The sequence below is a fragment of the Pelophylax lessonae genome (assembly GCF_965119305.1).
Source record: "Pelophylax lessonae genome assembly, chromosome: 1".
In the NCBI taxonomy this organism is placed as follows: domain Eukaryota; kingdom Metazoa; phylum Chordata; class Amphibia; order Anura; family Ranidae; genus Pelophylax; species Pelophylax lessonae.
The window spans coordinates 794514669-794536928 of NC_138768.1; the positions used below are offsets into that span (position 1 = coordinate 794514669).

General features: G+C 42.8%; 1 protein-coding gene across 1 annotated transcript in view; it reads left to right on the plus strand.

Annotated features, from left to right (window-relative positions):
• The window catches only part of EVC (EvC ciliary complex subunit 1), a 178656-nt gene that overhangs the window by 49889 nt on the left and 106507 nt on the right, over positions 1–22260 (plus strand). The window contains exons 4-5 of the mRNA XM_082263110.1: positions 2221–2304; positions 5506–5738. Of these exons, the coding sequence (XP_082119236.1) occupies positions 2221–2304; positions 5506–5738 (317 nt within the window). The remainder of the gene's footprint in view (positions 1–2220; positions 2305–5505; positions 5739–22260) is intronic.

Genomic DNA, 22260 nt, shown 5'->3' on the forward strand with positions numbered 1-22260 from the left:
CTGGCCCTGGTGGCCATAAAGCGATTATAGGTCTTAATACCGTATGGTATATAGGACTCACAACATCTGGTGAGTGTATTCTCCTATTATCCCCCACGTTGACACCACAAGTACCAGCATTTGGATCATTGGAGGATTCAACACAGAGCACCTGCACTTTTCCTTTTATTGGCACTCAAGATATACTTGCATTCTCACCTCACTCATGAACTTTTATATGCACTTTTTTACCTGCACATTTGCACTTGAGGCACCTATTGATGCAATTTATTGTATATTTTATGGACTTTGATATTATTGATTTGACATAATTGATTTGATTGTTTTTGCACTCCCTTAGCACCTTCCTCACCAATAATATTTTTATTGCTTATCCGTCGTCCATTTTACTTTTGTGATATTTACCTTAAATTTTAGAAATTAATGGTTTATTGTTATTGGATTATTTGATAGCACCCAGCACTTTATTTGAAGCCCACCATTAGCTTTATTAGTTTTATTCCAAGCAAGCGCTATAGTTGGCTGCAAATCTTTTGGAGTCTTACTTATACCAAGATAGTGAACAAGGTAAAGAAGTACAAACCAGACAAAGAGGTGAAGACCTGAAAGGTTTGCAGGACAGGAATGGAGGTTCAGACAAGTCCAGCAAGGTGATACAAGGACAGACAAGACACAAACTGAAGTTGGCTTAGAGCTTTGTATTCCCAACATAAACTAGTATAGTATTGTAGTACTTCCCTGGAGCAGAGGAGTTGAACAAATACCTATGAGGTCTTCAAAGGATCAGATAAAGAGAACTGACTGAGAACAGAAACTCGGCAAATGGATAGAGAGATCAGCCCCAGTTCTCAAAGTGTGTTGAATAGGAAGATGGCATACAAGAAGTATGAATTCAAATGTTGACTGAACATTATGGCCTCATGCACACTGGGCATTTCAGCCAGTAAACTCCCCAGCATGTTATTCTTTGTGTTCATGCACACATAGGCTTTTATCAGCGGTTTTTGTCAGGGGCTGTAAAAAAAACCTAGAAGAGGCTATCCGGTGTTTGTGACCATTTTTTAGACTCAAGCACTGTAGGAATGTGGGAGTTAAAAATAGCAGAGGTGTTTTCTTGCCAAAAAAAAAAAAAAAGAAAGATAATGTGGCAAAACACTAATGAAAAAAAGAGGCAATGCTACTGGCATTTTTATAACACCCAATGTGAATGAGGCCTAAATATGAACTTAAGGCACTCAATCATTCATGCCACAGAGAATCCAAATAGACTTTTTGTGCACCAAGACCCAGCTTTTACCTAAATAAAAGATCTGGTGACATCATCACTGTGCTGTACATTGCCTGCGCAGAGAGCAGAGCTGTCAGAGGGACACAGCAGGCTCCACCCACTACAGGCTGCCTGCAAAAAACTACAGGAGGGGGCGGACACAAGACCAGTCACCCTGCACAAGTTGAGAGAGCAGCAGTGAGCGGTCTTTATTACAGGAAGCTCCTGCACAGATTCAGATGTTCACAATGGATTACTGCATAGATGTAGAAGTATACAAAGCACACCAGGATTCAAGCAAAGATACACATGCCCCTTGTATTTAGACAAAATGTGCTTATCTCAGAGGTAAGCTTTAAACCCATGCTCTCTCTACATTGCTTTTTTTATTTTTATTTTTTTACTGCACACCCAGAATCCATGTGACATCTGCTGATATATGCATGATATATGCAATACATCCAATTATGGAGTCATTTTTCTTTTGATTGTCTTTCTGGAAATTCAGTATACAATGTTATTTCTATATAGATTTAATATCAGACAGCTCAGAGTGTATAGGAGAAGTCTTTAAAGTACTTTTGTTACTGCACCGGCTACATCAATCGTGCCCTAATGGTTAGCAAGGAGGATAATCGGACGCATAATAATTAATTGAGGAACAGCTTTCGTCAACTTAATAAGGTTCCGCTCTGTTAGGCTTTATTTGTGTGAATAATTGGATAATGCTTCATGGTTTATTTATCTTGCAATCCCACTGGTGCATTCAGATATTTCATGCAATCGCTAAAAATAACTGCTATTTATATTCTTTTATGAACTGAGATTTATATGCTGTTGTGATTTAGTCATTATAACGGTGCAGCTCATACTTCCACCTAGGAACCTTTTCCTGGCTGCATCGCAAGCTCTGCAAGCTGCAGATAATATATACCGTGTTCTTCTCTTTGCAGGAAGGCGGCCAGCCGTCCAGTAATGGCGTTGAAGCATTTGCATTAAAGGCCAAAGTTGTTTATCCAATAAATCAAAAGTTTAGGGTAAGATGCCTAACCGTCTAGAGTAATAATCACAGATGATGCTGAAGTGAGTGAGAGAAATCTGCCCAATATACCCAAATATTTCCCAAATAAACCAATAACTGGGAAAAAGAACTAAACTTATCAAAATCTAAAAAGACTGGGACATAAGCTTTTTTCTTACTGACAAATTCTACATATCCTGCAAGATGCAGAAACGTAACTTTAAAGCCCAACTCCAGGGTACCAAAAAAAAAAAAAATGACTCTTGCAGGACTCCTGTACTACTTGCTTCCTTTACACCACCAGTCCCCCAAAGTCTCTTCTGTAAGGTGCTCCAACCAGCATTTGCACTGGGACGTCATCAGGGGCAGACTGGCAACTTTCAGCCCAGGGGGCAAGTACAAACCAGATGCCGATGGTGCAGCGACTCAGCACCCCTCCCACTCTCCCTCTTCCTGTTGTCCTCCTGACCCCCATTTAAGGCTGAAGCCCTGCTCCAGGTACTCTCTACAACCTTGCTTAATCCTGGTTCCCAACTTGGCAAGCAGGGAGAGTCTCAAGTGGGGCATGGAACTGGCCTCTGCTCAGACACAGTTTACACCATCAGGATAGGTCAGTGGCAGAGACTTTTTATTTCTCTTCACCTGGAATCTTTTAGGCATGTCTGTGGCAGAAGCGGTGCAGCCTTTTTAAAGGACATCAGAGCGGCCCAAGAGGCGATTGCCCTCCTGTCCCCTGGCCCAGTCCTCCCCTGGACGTCATCACATAAAGTGCAGGGCAAATAGTCGGCGAGTGCCCACCCACACCCAGGAGCATTGGAGAGCAGAAGAAAATGCTGAAACCTTGCCAGAGCAAGGGATATTCCATTTAGCCAAAGACTGGGCAAGCAATTATCCCTTGTAGGCTGGGGGGCCCTGCAAGTTTTTTTTTTTTTTTGTTTTTTTTTAACCCTGGAGTTCAGCTTTAAACCAGGTAGTGCCTCACACTCGCCTAACTACCCTCTATGTACTTTGCAGACTCTTAAATGTTGTCAGAAATCAACATTGAGCCATCAAAGTATTATAGGAGACAGGGTCCTCGCAATATACACTCTGTATCATAATAACATCCCTAACTCTTCGAAATTGCTCTACAAAGTCTTGAACACGAACTCAATCTTTTTTATTGAAAAAGTCCTGAGATTCTTCCTATTTGCAGCTAAACAATGAATTCCAAGATATTGTAAATTTCCCCAAACAGTACATGCAGAATGGGCAGAACTTATGAATGACATGATGTGAGCAAAGAACCACATTGCTGTTGACATAGGACTCAACAGAAGAGTTTTCAAATGTTTGGTCCATCTAAATCATATGTAGAGATTCCTAAGAATTTAAAGATCTTGAAACCCAACCCTATACATAGATGTAACAAGGCCTACTTCCCAAAGTACACCCTTCTTCATAGTTCAGCTTCTCCAACCTAGATAATACCATAGAGGAAAATATACACCCCATTATCCTGTCCTCTTTCCCTCTTCCTGCAACTTTATTGAGCCCCCTCCTTCTTTTTTTTTTCCTCTCTCTCTACTTTCTCCCTTCTTAGCCCATTCTTTCTTCCCTCTCTCACCCAAACTGAATTATCTTAACTTAAAAAACCTAAAATGGGGCACAAAACAGAATACTTACAAATCAGCCAATAAGGCAAGAACATTTTCTAAAAGAAGCCCATAATGGTAGCACTCATTAATATGAACATGGATGGGTAGGTATGCAGAGCACCACATCCCTGAATAACAACTTAGAACAAAAATATAATGCAAAAAATGGGACTTTAATGGTGCTCCACTGTACATTCCAGGAATGGACACAAACATATACATTTAGGATAAAAAAAAAATCACATCTTTATTTTATACAAAAGATTAAAAATGGATTACAATATCCAGATAACAATAACAGATAATAAAATATACCAGACATCGATAGCCTTCAATCGTCTAAATATTGACAAAATTGATTGCATAGGGGTATAATGTATTTAGTAAAGATAGGCACCTACATCCAAAATTCAAGGTAAAAGAAAAAAGAGTACTCTGCAATATAACTACTGGGAATACCCACAAACCGCAATGAAAACAGGGCGCAAGATCAGTCTCCAAAGCAGGTTGGGCTCCCACAAGCATACTGCTGAGACCCAAATGGAAGGGGCAATTAGGATTATAATGGTGCCGTACAATTTAGATAGATCAAAGATATAGACACATGTAATAGTATTTAAAACAAGATTTTATTACAAAAAAACATAGAAATTTAAAAACACAAGTACAACATATCCTTGTACATTGTGACTATACAGAATAATTGCATATCATCCATCAAATATAGCTTAATTTAGACCGCATGGGCTACGGACTGATAAATATGTATAGAGAAAATTTGCCAGTCCAAGCTGGTTTGCCACTATGTAAACACATAATCTGTGCCCATCCATACTTTACTTGACATGTTTCGTGGATTAATTCCGCTTCCTCAGAAGTTTTGATATTGACACTGTGATGGACAAAAAAACATAATGTCAAAATACAACATACGTATGTATGCCCAACCTGCTTTGGAGACTGATTTTGCGCCCTGTTTTCTTTGCGGTTTGTGGGTATTCCCAGTGGTTATATTGCAGAGTACTCTTTTCCAGTCTAAATATTAATAATACATAATGCAAAATCATCTCCATGGATAGTAAGATATAGTAGGCAATCACAAGTACAAATTTGGTGGCTATTTATTCTCTACATGTTTCACTTAAAAAAGCTTTATCAGGAGGTCCTCTATTGTGCTGGTAATAGAAAACAAGTATTAGAATACAAAAATGTGCACAACAAAAGGTATGTGATATGTCATACCTTATATTTTATTGTCTGGTATGGATATTGTAATCCATTTTTAATCTCTTGTATGGAATAAAGAAGTATTTTTTTTTTTTTTAGCATTAATTTGTGTTTGTGTCCATTCTTGAGATGTAAAGCACCGTTAAAGTCCAATTATTTGCATAACATTTTTGTTAATGGTAGCACTCATCTTACCTACTGTAAAAACAGATAATAGGTGCAGATTAGGTAAAGAAACACATAGCCTCTTCAACATAACCTGATTATCTCAGCATAATGTATAAACAGTTTTTTTTCAACTAAAGAAGGCTTGGAAAAATCCTCTATTAATTTCCATCTGTCTATGATTCCAGCCTCTTGCTGATGGAGCATCAAACCCATCACTGCATGAAAATTCTAAGCGTGCCCATTTACCTAACCAGATGTTTGAAGACTCTGCGGGGAGCAGTACAGAATCTCTGAGTCAGGGAGAGAAGGAGGATGGAAGTTCATCCACCACAATACATTCCACTACCAGTCTGGATAGATTCTACGAGAGAACCTTTCCCAGAGTCAATGCTTTTCCTGAAGTACTTTTTTGTAACAGGTAAGAGTACTGCTGAATTAGGAGTACAAACGTTAATCCTATGTACAATACATGCACTTAAAGCATACTGTATGTTTGATATGAACCCTGTTGCGTATGGAGGTCAAGTCAGTATTGGTTAAAGAGACCCTGTGACCTGCAGGTAAAAGCACAGAAAATAAAGTATTTGTAATGCTTACTTGCAATGTTTTCTCCTTTTTCCTAAATGTACTTGTATTCACTTGCAGTGTGTCTTTTAAATTAGAAAATTTGACTACTCAAAGACAAAGCTCCCTACCTCCTCACACTTTATAGCCCGTTCGTCATCTAGAAGTGTCTGAATACTGTCTGTGCTGACCCAGACTCTCCATTCTCCCTGTTTCACCTTCTTTTGTGTAGCAGCTAGTGGAGGAGTGAAGTAGAATACTATAGAAAATGGGTATCAAACTCAATTTCATTGCAGGCCGCATCAGTGTTATTTTAGCCCTTGTATAGTGGGTTTTATCTGTAAGAATTAATGTCCAGAGCACCCCACTGCCTCCGTTTACATCATATGTCAAGAGCTCCCCCTCAATCCGAAGTCAAGAGTCCTCCACCCTCCCTTACATCACAGTGCACCCCCCTTACCTTGTGCTGCTGCCAGGAAGAAACTGGGGGCAGAGCTTGAAGCAGAAAGTGCAGAGTCTGGAGGAGGACCAGAGTAGGGTTCGAATCAGCTGCTGAATGCTGAGACCCGGGGAGGCAGAGACCAGGGGAGGTGGAGACAAGGGGGTGTTGTGGCTGCACTGGCTCTGTAGGAGGAGTTCTGTCATCCTCTCTGCTTCTGACTGCTGACACAAGGTGGGTGCAGAGACAAGGGGGGTTCCACAGCTGCAGGAATGGAGCAAGGGCCACATGAAATGGCCTGGCGGGCCGCATTTGGCATGTATGCTATAGATATTGACTTAAGTCTGCTGAAGCTGCTAACATTTCATCCAAGATAGCAATGCCCAGCAGCAGTCTCGGGGTGTCACAGTCTAGCCTACAGTTTTCGGTTTTTGAAATTCTTACCTCCTTGCTGCAGTGGTTCTGCTAGATCTGTGATTCCACTTACATGATCTTCTGTGTTCACCTATGGGCGTTGCCTGCTTTACTGTGAATGTATATCCCTTTTCCTTCTATCACTTCCTGGCCCACCCCCTATTCTGCTTTTCTATATATAGACATGCTCAATGCAGCCTGGGTTGCCTGAGCAACTTCCTAGTTTCTTGTATTCTGTGCCTGGCTACCCGTGCACCGACCCTGGTTTCGCCTACTGTTTTTGCTTGCCTGCCTCTTGGATTCCCTTTTCCTCCAGTCATCTGTACTCTGCACACGAGTGGTCTTTGCATTGTCAGCTGGGTTTACCTGGGGGCGGCGACCTGGTTCTAGTTTGCTGAAAGTCTATTCCCACCATCAGGGGCCATGGTGAAGAATCAGGCTGGGGCTTAGACTCTGCGGCATGGGGAACCACCAATTGGCTTTCCACAAGGGCTCACTAGCATAGAAACCTGACTCAGGGTTTTTTGATGTCTACACAAGGAAGGTTTTTGCAGGTAAAAAAACATGCAGAAATTACATTAAATGCACATATAATCTTATGCGAATCTCATGTGAACAATTTTGTTGAAATGGTTTGAAGACAGAGTCTCTTTCTCCACTACCGAGTGACACAGGAAGACTTAACCCATTGGGTTAAACTGCTGGCTACAGGAGGATTGGACACTTGCAAACAACAATGTTCCTTAGATAATCCCTCCTTCTACTAGTATGCCTTCATTTTTTCTGCTAGTGTCCTAGGAGGATGCACATCTATTCTCAGCTCCTCTGATTCAAAGACCTAAAGCAAAACTATAGGCAACACTTTTATTTTCATTTTGGATAGAGTAAGGGAGGTATAACCCCACTAAGGTTTATTTGTGCCATCATTGTCCCATTGGGGAGATTTACCTTCACTATAGCCAAACAGGAAGCTAGACTAAATCCCTGCAAATTTAAGGAATCTCTTGGGGACCCCTAGGTCACCAGAACTAGTGTCCCAATTGGGTTTTTCCCCTCTATTACTTTTCTGGGGACAACAAAAAATATTGGACTTTCTTTTAATATAATAAATGCTAAACAGAACAAATAGAGAGGGTGAATCTCCCTAACGGGTACACAGACAGCGATAAAAACTGACGGGTATCCAAAACTAAAAAAAAGGTTTTGCCTTTATTTATACTTTATTATCCTTTAATACGTTATTATTTATTATTCCTTTATTTATACCCCCCCCCCCCCCAACTACTATTGTGGCTAAACTGTGTAAGAAAGTTCTGTATACATGCCTATTTTCAGGCCACTCCGGATCTCCCCTGTGTCAACCAGTGGCAGCTGCAGGGGAGAGAAAAGAGCTTGACAACTTGCAATGCCTGGGAGCAGTGATGTCACTCATACAGTGGGTACGGAAAGTATTCAGACCCCCTTAAATTTTTCACTCTTTGTTATATTGCAGCCATTTGCTAAAATCATTTAGGTTCATTCTTCTTCCTCATGAATGTACACATAGCACCCCATACTGACAGAAAAACACAGAATTGTTGACATTGTTGCAGATTTATTAAAAAAGAAAAACTGAAATATCACATGGTCCTAAGTATTCAAACCCTTTGCTGTGACACTCATATATTTAACTCAGGTGCTTTCCATTTCTTCTGATCATCCTTGAGATGGTTCTACACCTTCATTTGAGTCCAGCTGTGTTTGATTATACTGATTGGACTTGATTAGGAAAGCCACACACCTGTCTATATAAGACCTTCCAGATCACAATGCATGTCAGAGCAAATGAGAATCATGAGGTCAAAGGAACTGCCTGAAGAGCTCAGAGACAGAATTGTGGCAAGGCACAGATCTGGCCAAGGTTACAAAAAGATTTCTGCTGCACTTAAGGTTCCTAAGAGCACAGTGGCCTCCATAATCCTCAAATGGAAGACGTTTGGGACGACCAGAACCCTTCCTAGAGCTGGCCGTCCGGCCAAACTGAGCTATCGGGGGAGAAGAGCCTTGGTGAGAGAGGTAAAGAAGAACCCAAAGATCACTGTGGCTGAGCTCCAGAGATGCAGTCAGGAGATGGGAGAAAGTTGTAGAAAGTCAACCATCACTGCAGCCCTCCACCAGTCAGGGCTTTATGGCAGAGTGGCCCGACAGAAGCTTCTCCTCAGTGTAAGACACATGAAAACCCGCATGGAGTTTGCTAAAAAACACCTGAAGGACTCCAAGATGGTGAGAAATAAGATTGTCTGGTCTGATGAGACCAAAATAGAACTTTTTGGCCTTAATTCTAAGCGGTATGTGTGGAGAAAACCAGGCACTGCTCATCACCTGTCCAATACAGTCCCAACAGTGAAGCATGGTGGTGGCAGCATCATGCTGTGGGGGTGTTTTTCAGCTGCAGGGACAGGACGACTGGTTGCAATCGAGGGAAAGATGAATGCGGCCAAGTACAGGGATATCCTGGACAAAAACCTTCTCCAGAGTGCTCTGGACCTCAGACTGGGCCGAAGGTTTACCTTCCAACAAGACAATGACCCTAAGCACACAGCTAAAATAACGAAGGAGTGGCTTCACAACAACTCCGTGACTGTTCTTGAATGGCCCAGCCAGAGCCCTGACTTAAACCCAATTGAGCATCTCTGGAGAGACCTAAAAATGGCTGTCCACCAACGTTTACCATCCAACCTGACAGAACTGGAGAGGATCTGCAAGGAGGAATGGCAGAGGATCCCCAAATCCAGGTGTGAAAGACTTGTTGCATCTTTCCCAAAAAGACTCCTGGCTGTATTAGATCAAAAGGGGGCTTCTACTAAATACTGAGCAAAGGGTCTGAATACTTAGGACCATGTGATATTTCAGTTTTTCTTTTTTAATAAATCTGCAACAATGTCAACAATTCTGTGTTTTTCTGTCAGTATGGGGTGCTATGTGTACATTCATGAGGAAGAAGAATGAACTTAAATGATTTTAGCAAATGGCTGCAATATAACAAAGAGTGAAAAATTTAAGGGGGTCTGAATACTTTCCGTACCCACTGTAGGTTTTCTTATGGCCCATTCATTGTCAGTGTTCACTCCTCTCCCCTGCAGCTGCTGCTGGTTGACACAAGGGAGCCGGGTCACATGACTGGAACGGAGCGGCCTTAAATTACAGTAGGTAAGTGTAAAGATCTTTCTTACACAAGTTAGTCAGCATAGGTGCTAGAAGGGGACAGTGAGAATTTAGTTTTATCCTGGAATTCTACTTTAAGATCTTTCCAGGTTCATACTAGTTAAAACAGAGCTATAGTTGCCTCTGCTCCTGCAAAACAATGTCTGTGAGCTCCCTTTCTGGTGCCGTCATTTTTCTGCTGGTCTTTTCCTGGTTTGAGGATCTTCAGCCATCTTAATTGGCCAGGTCAGGATGACACAACTCCTGCGCATGCACTTAGGAGATATTTTATCCAAAAAATCAAGAAGCCTAAAATGCAAGTCTTCCTTTGTTACTTCTCAGAAGTATCCCTTTCATTTCACTATGCCTTCGACTCCCATTTCGAAACCCTTGAGCTTGTTTATTTCACCAACCACAAGACTTGGCATTTCAAGTCATCCATTTCCAGTGGCAAACATTCCTTGGCCTGAAGGTGCACGCCCACTTTCCATAGCAGAGGGACATCTGTTGACGTTCACAAAAACTTGAAAGCCTTGCATATCCAATCTCGGGGTGCAAGAAGTGGTATCCCAGAGTTTAAACAGTACAAAAAACTGAGACATGATCTCAATAAAATGATACCACATCCCAAAAATGGGTATTTGGAAACTGGAAGGGGGAGAAATAGATTATATTTCCATCCCCTTATAGAGAGTAGGACTTTGAAGGCATTCACTGACTGATCTCAGAAAAGATATACAATTTGAAGAAGTATGTATAAAAACAAATTTATTGTACAAAAGTTTCACAAAAAAAACCATCATGCACATGGGCGGGCTGGATACTTTTTCGCTCCTCTAAGCTATATGCTGACCATATAAACCCAGACCCCCCTCATCATGATTAAAAGCCAGACACCTACGTCTTTACACTCACATCAATCCAGGTACCATAACCTTTGGGATCTTCCTAATCTTCTACAGATAGGAATCTCCCTCCCTACACAAGGGCAGTCAAGGGAGTTTCCCAGCAATCTACATGGAAGATCCGGTCCTTTTGGTGCTACCTTACAGTAGTTTTTGTTTACCTCCCCTTTACTCACCCCCATCCCCTCAATAACTCCCTTTCGCATTATCCCCCCTCACTGCCCATTCGACACTCCTTGTGATCTTGCTTCACTGTTACCTCACCTTTCCCAAGACCAGACTCCATTGCTACCAATAGATTACTGTACTTAGATTTAAGTCCACTGTTATATACCATTTTTATACTGAACGTCTCCTGTTGAAAAGTGTTTTCTCTTGCTTGTTTGATGCAATGTACTTCTCACATGCGTTACGACGCATTTCTTATGCAATGTCACTATTTGAAGTTTCCATGTTTTGCTTACCTTTTCTCAATAAAAACTTTTTATGGGAAAAAAAAAAAAAACCATCATGCAAACATACATAGATAGCCATGTAATAGTATACTCCTAAATCAAAATAACCCATATGCATGACAAGCATAACATGTTTGATTATTTTCGGACCATATGAGTGGTCAAACTTTTCAATTTAAGATATGCAGGGTTCAGTTGTAGTGGAAACGTAACCAAAGAATCTCTATGTGTTTCGCTCTGCAGCTTCTTCAGGCGATTCCGTGGCGTTATGGCAGCAGGTGCATTAGATATCTTGTGTTCTCCCCATATGTAAAATCAAAGGGTTGCCGAGATCATATGGTTGTTTGAAAAGACTATAACGTATGTGTCTCCTTTTGTGTATAATAAAAAGTTACATGCAGAGTGCCGATCCGGGTATACTAGCCCATGTAGCCTAGGAGACACTACAGAACATTTCAAACATTTCAGGGGTTTTACTCCAGTTTGTTAACTGTTCCCATATCTGAAGGGGACATTCCCCCCCATTTTGTACTTCAGTGGGCTTAAATTTTTACCTTCATATCCAGAAATTGCAGATGGAATCAACCAGATCCATTATTGCCTGTCTGCATCAGATGGACTTTCTGGCCTCAGTGGACTAAAAGCAGCATTAAACCCAGAAGCAAAAATGTACTATATTGCAGCTTACCAATCATTAAAACAAAAATTTACCGTGATAGGTGGCCCACAACCCTAATCACATAGAATACACCACAAAAGAAAAGATGGGACTTTGAATAGGCCAATAGGGAAGGGTAGGATCACAACTCTGACACATTAGCAACAACATGTTTATTCAATCAAAAAAAATGGTAAAATCACATAACAAACATATGATAAAAGACGCAAAAAACACGTGTAGAAATATACTCCCATTGGGAGTGCTGATACTTCTGTACCAGTAGATGGTAGTGGTCTCTATAATAGCACGGCCTAGGGGTCCCCAGCAAGCCAAACTCACTGATGATTACTCAGGGCACTGTAGCAGGAAGTGGTCTTCATTCTCCAGTGCCCCCTGGTCACATTGCTGGCACAGTCTACTTTCCCTGGGCTTGTAGGTCTGTCTGTGCCATCCTAATTTGATTTCCAGACTGTGGATGCTCAGTCTGTACAGGCTCAGGGTCTGTCTGCCTTTGGAGCCAGTTTGTAGTTTCTCTGCAGTGACTGGTAAATAGTTATTTTTATTTTAGTTTGTGATTTTATTTCTTCATTCTCCAACATATTTTACTTTGGAATCAGTAATTATGTTTTTATTTGAAATTTTGTTAAGCCAGACTGTTGGGAGTTTGGGATAGTCAAGAGTTGTTGCAGGCCGCCTGGCTTGGGCTGGTTCTTATTGGTCAGTAGGGCCTTATAGTGGTATGACTTAGGTGGTATGACTTACTGGTCCCAGTATGATGACGCCCTCTTCTGTACTGCAAGAAGTAATGGAAATCTGCCCAGCTCAGACTGGCAGGCATTGTTGGAGGTGCTCAGATGGACTTGGAGGAGGCGCTTGTAGAATTCTAGGTGAAACGTTTCTGCCGGGCTGGAGTCCCATTGTGATTGGTCTGGGTTGGTGATAAGACCCCAAACTTCACTGCCATAAAGAAGGATTGGGGTGATAATGCTATCAAAGATTCTAAGCCAGACTCTTACTGGTGGTTTAAGGTGGTACAGCTGTCTCCTGATGGCATAGAAGGCTCTGCACGCTGGCTTGAAACATCCTGATTTGTAATATTCTAGGCCGAGGTATGTGTTAGTTTCGTCAAGATTGCAGTTGTTTAACCACTTGCATACTGGGCACTTTACCCCCTTCCTGCCAAAGGCCAATTTTCAGCTTTCAGCACTGTCACACTTTGAGTGACAATTGCGTGGTCATACTACACTGTATGCAAACAACGTTTTTATAATTGTTTTTCACACAATAGAGCTTTCTTTTATTGGTATTTGATCACCACTGGGGTTGTTTTTTTGTGTAAACAAACAAAAAAGTCCAAAAACTTAGAAAAAAAAATATTTTCACAGTTTGTTTTAAAATTTTGAAAACAGGTAATTTTTCTCCTTCACTGATGTGCGCTGATGAGGCTGCACTGATGAGATGGCACTGATAGGCGGCACTGATGGGTGGTACTGATGGGCATTGATATGCAGCACTGATAGATGACACTGATGAGGAGGCACTGATGGGCACTGTGTGGCAGCACTGGTAGGACTGCACTGATAATCAGGACACTGATAATTAGTGCCCTGATTATCAGTGCCAATGTCCCTTTAACACAAGCCAGTTATCGGCTTTCTTCTTTTCTCCTCATGCTGTTAGCGTGAGGAAAAAAAAACCTGATAACCGGCTTGTGTTGACATCCGTGATCAGCTGTCATTGAACACAGCTGATCACGTGGTAAAGGGCCGCTGTGATCAGACCTTTACCCCGATCTCTGATCAGCTGAGTCCTTTGGGAAGCGCGATTACAGGAGGATGTCAATAGACGCCCTCTCGGCAAAGGAAGCCTACTCTGTAACCGTCGTTCGGGTGGGCGGCAACAGGTTATTGTAAAGAAAGGGCTTATTGTTTATTTTGTGTTCTTTTTTTGGAACACCATGGTTTTTGTTTTGCACTTCTAGGCAGGGCCCGTCTTTATTCTTGATTAGACCCTGGGCAAAAATTTTCTTGGGCCCTCTTGAATCGACTTATCAACTATTTGGGGGCTCAAGTGGCAGCTGCTTTGGGCCTCACAACAATGACTAGACCCGGGGCAGCTGCCCCTTTTGCCCTGTGTTAAAGACAGCCCTGCTTCTAGGCTGTCTTGTAGGCCTTTCTCTGTTGGTGACAGCAGTAGGAGGTCTTCCGCATACAGAAGGAACTTTACCTCTGTGTCATTTAATGTCAATCCAGGTGCTGGGGAGGACTCTAGAGCAGCGGTAAGTTCATTGATGTAGGTGTTGAAGATGGTTGGGCTTAGGATGCAGCCCTGCCTAACTCCTCAGGCCTGTCGGCGGTACTCTGTTCTCCCTCCCTCTTTACTTTTAAGTCCAACTGTAGTGGGGCCTAGATCTTCCCATTATGTGCCAGTATGCACATTTTTTTGGTAGTTTTTCTTTTTATTATTATTTTAAGCTGATCTCTTTCACCTGTTAAACTAAAAAGATGCTATAATTCAATATTTTCAGCCATGAACTATAGAATTTGGTCATGACCCATAGATTTCTTTATTTACATTATTTCACATGTACTTTTATATCTAAAAAAAATATATAAAACTTCTTTTAACAAATTGTAATTAATACCACATCCACTGTTACTGAAACCTATTGATATAATAGTCCCTGATGAGGATTGATGAAAGTAGAACAATGATGTCACAGGGTGCTGATTCTTGGATGAATGATTATGAGCACTTCCCCAGAATAACCAGAGCTTCTGTGTATTAATAAGTATTATAAAGCATGACTGCGGTCTTATAATTCATTCACGTAGTAGATTCCGCAGTCTAATAGTTCATTCACGTAGCAAGGGAAACATCTCCAATTAATAAATGACATCATTAAGTGCTGGGGTGAAGAAGATGGATGGTAGATGGGCTTTGTTGCTACCCGGTGGTTTGTCACACGTGGCAGATTTAATTCTGCTTTCACAATTATCGCATTTTCAGTGCAGCAGTAGCTCTGAGCTGTCACGTTTCATTGTTGCTTTTTTAGTTGCCTTTCAGTACTAAGAAATGTAGATTTGATAAATCTTAATCAGTAAGGAAACATGCAATAACCCTTAGCAATCAATACCAATTCTTATTTCAATGGTTTGACTTCAGTAAACAAAAACTTGCTTGCTATTGGTACTGTAATTTGTCTGTCCTTATTTTTTCCCATTTATTTTTAACATATATTCATTAAACTTTAGGTAAACCTAAGTTACAGGAAATGCAAGTTCTTTATAGATTATAAAGGGCCGAAAATACACTTTCAATGTGTTCTTAGCTGGAGGTATTTCCACACAGCCACCAATCAGAATGACACTTATAGGGCAGTTCTGATGCTGATTGGTGGCTGAGGAGAAGTAACCCAAGTTCTTAGTAGAACATATCGATACAGAAGATCCAAAGATAAATAGTTCTCAATATATTTATTCCCAGCTGACCTTCCAAGCTCTACAATTTAGACTTTACCATGGAATATAAAAAGGGTTACAGAACATGCCATGGCTATAAAAAAAAAGAACAGCTAAAGTCACAAACCTGGAAAATAAACGAATCGTATAATAAAAAAGTACATGGGCAAGCAAGGTTACCTTAAAGAAGTATTAAACCCAAAAGCAAAAAAGTGACAGCTGCATTGGTTTTCTGTTTCAGGCTTCCTTTCCCTTATTTTTACTTGGTAATCTGACCAGTTACTCTGCTATTTTTCAAAAGAACAAGCTTTGTTGCAGATGTAGCAGTTACGGGGGTGCTTACAATGATCAGCTTTTTTTTATTTATGTATTTATGTAACGCCTTTATTCCAAAGGGGGGAAAAAAAACTTTGTTGCAACTGCTTATAAAGTGTGGAGGGTCGACTCTTGATGAAGTCACCTGTGGAATGACGTAACGTGTAGGGAGGAGTCTGGGTGACATCAGCCCCCGTGTCTCAAAGGGAAGGGAAGCAGATGGTGCTCCTGTTCTTATTACAACAGGTGTCGATAATGAAGGCAGACTTTCCCATTCTCAATCAGTCTGGACACAATCAGACAAACCAAGCTTTTCCAGAACTAAGAAAGATTCTAAGTGTGGAGGAATCTTGGAGGTGATCGGAGGTTCTTTGGAGGCTCATTCTTATTATCCTGGGGGACACCAAGGCTGTGTAGTATCCTGCATCTGAGGCTGGAGGTGGAGTTGGAGGTGTAGCTGGATATACATAAGGCTATTAATTCTCCTAAGTCTGGTGAGTGGATCCCCAAGAGGGTTCTTTGGAAGCACTGGTCACTTTTTGTGTGGAGCACGTTATTCAGCACCTTATATTCAAGTGGACTATTCACCATCTTTGGACTGCACTATATTTATATATATATATATATATATATATATATATATATATATATATATATATATTTTGGCACTTTTTGCACATTTGGCACTTTATATTTAAGATATATTTTTCTGCACCTTAACCATTCATATGGTATATAATTCTGTATTTATTCACGTGGTTATATAATTATATATCTTTTTAGCACTGATGCACTTTTTTAATAATATCAGTTTCAGAGATTTTTAGTACACTTTATATCTATTCCTTTATGCCTGATAGCGCTGTTTTAAAATTGTATTCTAGGTGAATATAGTTTATTTTTCTTTTAAAGCTTAAAGACCTATGTAATTGATCATCTTATACTTCATATACGTATGTGTATTGGTCTATGGTTGTTACCTTATTTTTGATACAATAAATTAAGATTCAACTACAAATGTAAAAAAAAAAATACATTTTTTTTTAACACATACTGTCACCAATTAATAAATACATTGGAAGCTGCAGCTGCTATTTTCCACTAGCGCATTTGGTTAACATACTGTCACCAGTCAGTGTCCTTGATCACCTTCACACCAGTTATATGCTGCACTGATGACACTATGTAAAACATATTTTAGATGATTTATTTGCTAAATTTTATAAACAAAAACCGAAAAGAAGAAAAACACATTTTTTTCAACATTTTAAGCTTTTTCCCTTTTTGTAGCAAAAAAAAAAAAAAAAACATTGGTGATTAAATACTATCAAGGGATCTCTATTTTTGTTAAAAAAAAATGTTTAAATGGGTACAGTGTTGCATGACCACACAATTGTCATTCAAAGTGTGACAGCGAATGTCAAAAATGCATGTAAACGCTATAGGTGTGTTGGTTCATGTTAATGTCAGTGTTAGCATTTTTGTAAATGTGTGAAATTCGCCTAAGTCATGCTTAAGTCCATCCCTTGCCACCTTCTTAGTTTCCATGTAAGTCATTTGATGGATAACCTGGTTGAACAAAGGGATACTCAGGAGGATGGAGGGGCAGATCAAAGCACAACTTTTGTAGGAAATTCAAGTGTCACAAGAAGATACAGGTGCATCTCAAAAAATTTGAATATCATCAAAAAGTTTATTTATTTCAGTTATTCAATTCAAAAAGGGAAACTCATTTATTATATACATTAATTACACACAGAGTGATTTTATATTTCTTTCATTTATATTTTTTCTTTTAATTTTTATGATTATGGCTTAGAGCTAGTGAAAACCCAAAATTCAGAATCTCAGAAAATTTTAATATTGTAAAAAGTTCAATATTGTAGACTCATGGTGTCCCACTCTAAGCTTATTACCTTTAAAACACCTGTAAAGGTTTTCTGAGCCTTTAAATGGTCTGGTTCAGTAGGTTACACAATCATGGGGAAGAGCTTTAACTTGACAGTTGTCCAGAAGACAATCATTGACACCCTCATTAAGGAGGGTAAGTCACAAAAGGTAATTGCTAAACAAGCTGACTGACAGAGTGCTGTATCCAAGCATATTAATGGAGAGTTGAGTGGAAGGGAAAAGTGTGGTAGAAAGAGGTGCACAAGCACCAGGGATGACCACAGTCTTGAGAGAATTGTGAAGCAAATGCCATTCAAAAATTTGGGGGAGATTCACAAGAAGTAAACCTGGGCTGATGTCAGCGCTTTAAGAGCCACCACACACAGACGTATCCACGACATGGGTTACAACTGTCGCATTCCTTGTGTCAAGCCACTCCTAATCCAGAGACAATGTCAGGAGAAAAAGGACTGGACTGTTGCTCAGTGGTCCAAAGTCCTCTTTTTGGATAAAAGTACATGTTGCTTTTCATTTGGAAATCGAGGTCCCAGAGTTTGTAGGAAGAGTGGAAAGGTACAGAATCCAAGTTGCATTAGGTCCAGTGTGAAATTTCCACAGTCAGTGATAATTTGGGGAGCCATGTCATCTGCTGGTGTTGGTCCACTGTTTTATCCATTCAGTCCAAAATCAGCAAACCCCTCTACCAGGAAATTCAAGAGCACTTCATGCTTCCCTTTGCTGACCAGCTTTAAAAAGATGCTGATTTCATTTTCCAGCAAGACTTGGCACCTTCCCACACTGCCAAAAGTACCAATACCTGGTTTCATGAGCATGGTATCACTGTGCTTGATTGGCCTGGAAATTCGCCTGACCTAAACCCCATAGAGAATCCGTGGGGTATTGTCAAGAGGAAGATGAGAGACACCAGACCCAACAATGCAGATGAGCTGAAGGTTGCTTTCAAAGCAACATGATCTTCCATAAAACCTCAGCAGTGTAACAGGCTGATCGCATTGATGCAGTAATTCATGCAAAAGGAGCCCTGACCAAGTATTAAGTGCATACTATACTGTTCATGGACATTTTCTTCAGTAAGCCAACATTTCATTGCTGGGATCTCTGGTCCTAGCATTTTTTCCTTTTTTAAACAGATTTTTTTTCCTCTTTTATTATTTTCTGTTCCTGTGAGAACTACAATCAACTGCTGGACTGGGTGACTGACTGGATATTCTAGATCCTCATGTTCTCCCCAGTCCGGCCAGTGAGCGCGACCCGACCTCAGCTCCACGCTACATAGCTCCCCTGGCCGAAGTTAAATGTCTCGCGAGGACGCACACGACCTGGTCACGTCCTGAGTCACAGCGTGCCTCTGGCCGGCAGCACCCCCCATTCTGATGATGCGGTGGTCTGCCTGGAGTGGTCCCTCCTTCTCCCCAGCCCCTTTAGCGTCACCGCGGGTCTTCTGTACCCCCTCAGCCCCCCCTCTCCCTGGAGGTTCTGAGCTGGCTTTAGCCATATGCTCTGAAGGGGGGCTTCCTTTAGGGCTGTTGCTGACCGCTTTCTCCGGGCGCACACCGGGGGTTTCCACAGGGTCCTTCATCACCCTGGGGAGGGTTAGTGACCTGGGCAGGGGGGTTCTAAGGGCTCCCAGCTGTTGTGTTGGGCTGGGGGAGCAGATGGCTTCTCATTCACAGGTCCGCGTCACACGCCGGATGCTATTTGGGGGGCCTCAGTGAGGGTGACTGGAGCCACACCCTCCAATTGGACATCCACCCTCTCCACTGTTGCACCTGGGCGGTCGGCTCTGGCGAAACTCGCACCTAGGCGGCGGGGCGCCCTCAGAAATTTAGGCAGCGGCTTGCAGCCTACTAGGCTGTGGAGTGCAGCCTACTGGGCCTTGTGGCCGAGAGGGCGCCTTGGGGGGGATGGGGGGCGGCTCCCGGAGAGTGTCCTGTGGCCGCCCACCTCCCCTTGGATGGGATCTGTGTGGCTGGGCCTCCACCAAAATTTATACCTACTAGGCCATGCGGCCAGCTTGGTATCTTCCCTATGGAGGGGGGGTGCTGTGGGGCTGGTCACCTTCGTTTGATGACAGCAGGCTGCCATTTTGCATAGGGCACCCCCTCCCTTTACCCTCTGGGTACCTTGCCTGCGCATCCCCTTTAAGGGGTCCATTTATTTTCTTGCGGGTATCTATGGAGGGGCTCAGAGGGTGACCCCCTTTTTTGTTTTTTCACCTGCCTGTTTCTTGTCTATGCAACCATTCTGATTGTTATGTTTCAGGGTGAGCTTAGTATGTTTCAACCCTACTGGGTCTGCGTCCACGCACTTCGTGTGCTTTGATAGTGAGGATGTTTCCTCTTCTACTGCAGCCACGCATGCACTGGTGCTGGTAGATGCACTGATTGTATCGGTGCGGGCAACTTTAACATTGGAGGATGCAGCTGCTGCTGCTTCGGAGGTGCCGGTCTCCTTTGGTATCCGCAGCTCTCCAAAAGCGGCAAAAGGTGTCCCCTTTCCTGTGGCTGGTTCAGTACCTAGGCGGGTGTCCCAGACTTTGACGGAGTGGGCAATGCTTTTTCACCAGGATCTGGAAGGGGAAAAGCTTCCCCCTGCCCTTGTGAGCTGGTGGACTAGTTGGTCTAGGGGTTTCAGTTTTGTCTGTGGTGCCTCTCTGGATGTGGCTCCCTTGGTTTCTAGGTTGTCCATGACAGCAGTGGTCCTTCGGCGCCTGATATGGCTGAAATGCTGTTCTGCGGACAAGTCTTCTAAGACGGCCTTATTTCTCTTACGTCCTCCGACAGTCGCCGCCTCTTCATATTCGTCACATATGGGGTATTAGACTTTGCTCCGAAGGAGTAGCTAGGCAACAGAATATGTTAACATTAAAGCTTTTAACATATCCCACCCTCAAGGGGTGGTCCCCTCAGTCAATACCCTCCTACTTCCTGCAACCATATCCCAGTTTTAATGTCTAGCTTGTCAGGAGTGGCTGGCTCTCTCTGTGCTGGGGCTTTGTGCCCCAGACTCTTTCTTCTTTTTTTGAATTTTTGTTTGAGTTTTCTCTCTACCTTTACTTAGCTGTTCTTTTTGTCAGCGTTAGTTAGTTCTTCGGATGAAGAGGATGGATGAAGAGGATCATGCGGGCTGGGTCTCGGGCTGATCCCCCTGGTCGCAGGTCGTGGGTCAGTGGCTTCCCAGCCTGCCATCGAGCGTTCAGCCAGGTAACGCTCCTGGCACAGTGAACGACCCATCCCTGTTCGGTGCAGGGATGATTGGTGAGGTGGCTACCTCACTGGACGCTGTGCGGTTTCTTAACCCCCATTCTGTGCGTCTTGTCTGCGACTCTCCCTGCCTCATGTGCAGCGGCTTGTTCGCCTGTGCGGGTCCCCCACGCCACTGTGAGGTAAGTGTATTTATGTGGGGACCTGTCTGTCTGGGGGGGTGTCAGTCTGGGACTGTGTAACCTGCCTCTATTCACACTGTTTGTCTCCCTATCTCTCGGCTGCATGCTGTGGGCTGCAAGGGGGGGGGGGGAGCTGTGTGACACTGTGTGTGTCAGCCTTGTCAGTGTGAGGAGCTGTGTGCTGTGGGGCATGTTTTGTGGCATGTTTGGGCATTATACAGCGATCGCTACGGCGATCTGACATGTGTTTTTATACATGGATGACATGTGGGCATTACTGTACTGTGGAGCGGCGGTTTCGGCGCCAAACGGCGCCATTTTGCCTACACTCGCTCCGGCCGCATGTTCTACATGCATGGCGGCCATTTTCTTGTAGCCTCCCATAGGCTTTTATAGAGCGCCCTGGCAGCATCACTTCCTCTTCTCCAGGAACACCGATCGAGGCAGCAGCGGCGAGGGTCTCCTCAGGTTTTATCCTTCTGTTCTTGCTATCCATTGCCTGTGTTAAGTTTCATTTTCCCTGTGGGGGTCTCATTGTGCTTGTGTGTGGTGCGGTGGGCTGCGCTCGCCGCGCTTGCTTAAAGGGGCAGTTAACCCTTTATTATCCGGCATTTATTATAGGGGCAATGGATTCTCAGGAGGGCAAATTTCCTACCGCCTTGGTGGAAAGCCAGGGGACCGCTGTTTCCCCCCCAGGGGGGGATTTAGCCACTATTGTGGCTGGCCTTGCTGCTCAGGTGCAGATGCTGGTGGCTGCTCAATCTACTAAAAGACCCAGAGTTGCTCTTTCCTCTGATTCTGAGGGTGAAGGTGATGGGGCTGTTATGGCGGGGGCCTCCTTATCAGGGTCCCGCTCCTCCCTGGATCTAGTGGGGTCCGAGGTGGAGGCTGAAGTTGAAGGGGTTGATAATTCTCCCCCTGGCTCGCCTGAAGAGCTTGCAATCATGGATGAATTGATTGCTTCCATAAAGCAAACGCTGCGTTTGCAGGATGAAGTGTGTCCCCCCGCTGCCTTGGCGGCTTATGGGACGCAGAGAAAACGCAGGACGCCGCAGGTTTTTCCCTGCAATGGTGATTTTCAGCGCGTTGTTAAGGAACAATGGCGCAATCTGCGCAAACCTTTTGCTGTACCAAGTAGGTTCAAGCTGCGTTATCCTTTCTCGCCTTCCACTGATGAAAGGTGGTGTGTGCCTCCCCCAGTGGATCACGCAATTGCGGTTTTAAACAAATCCACTGCGATTCCTGCA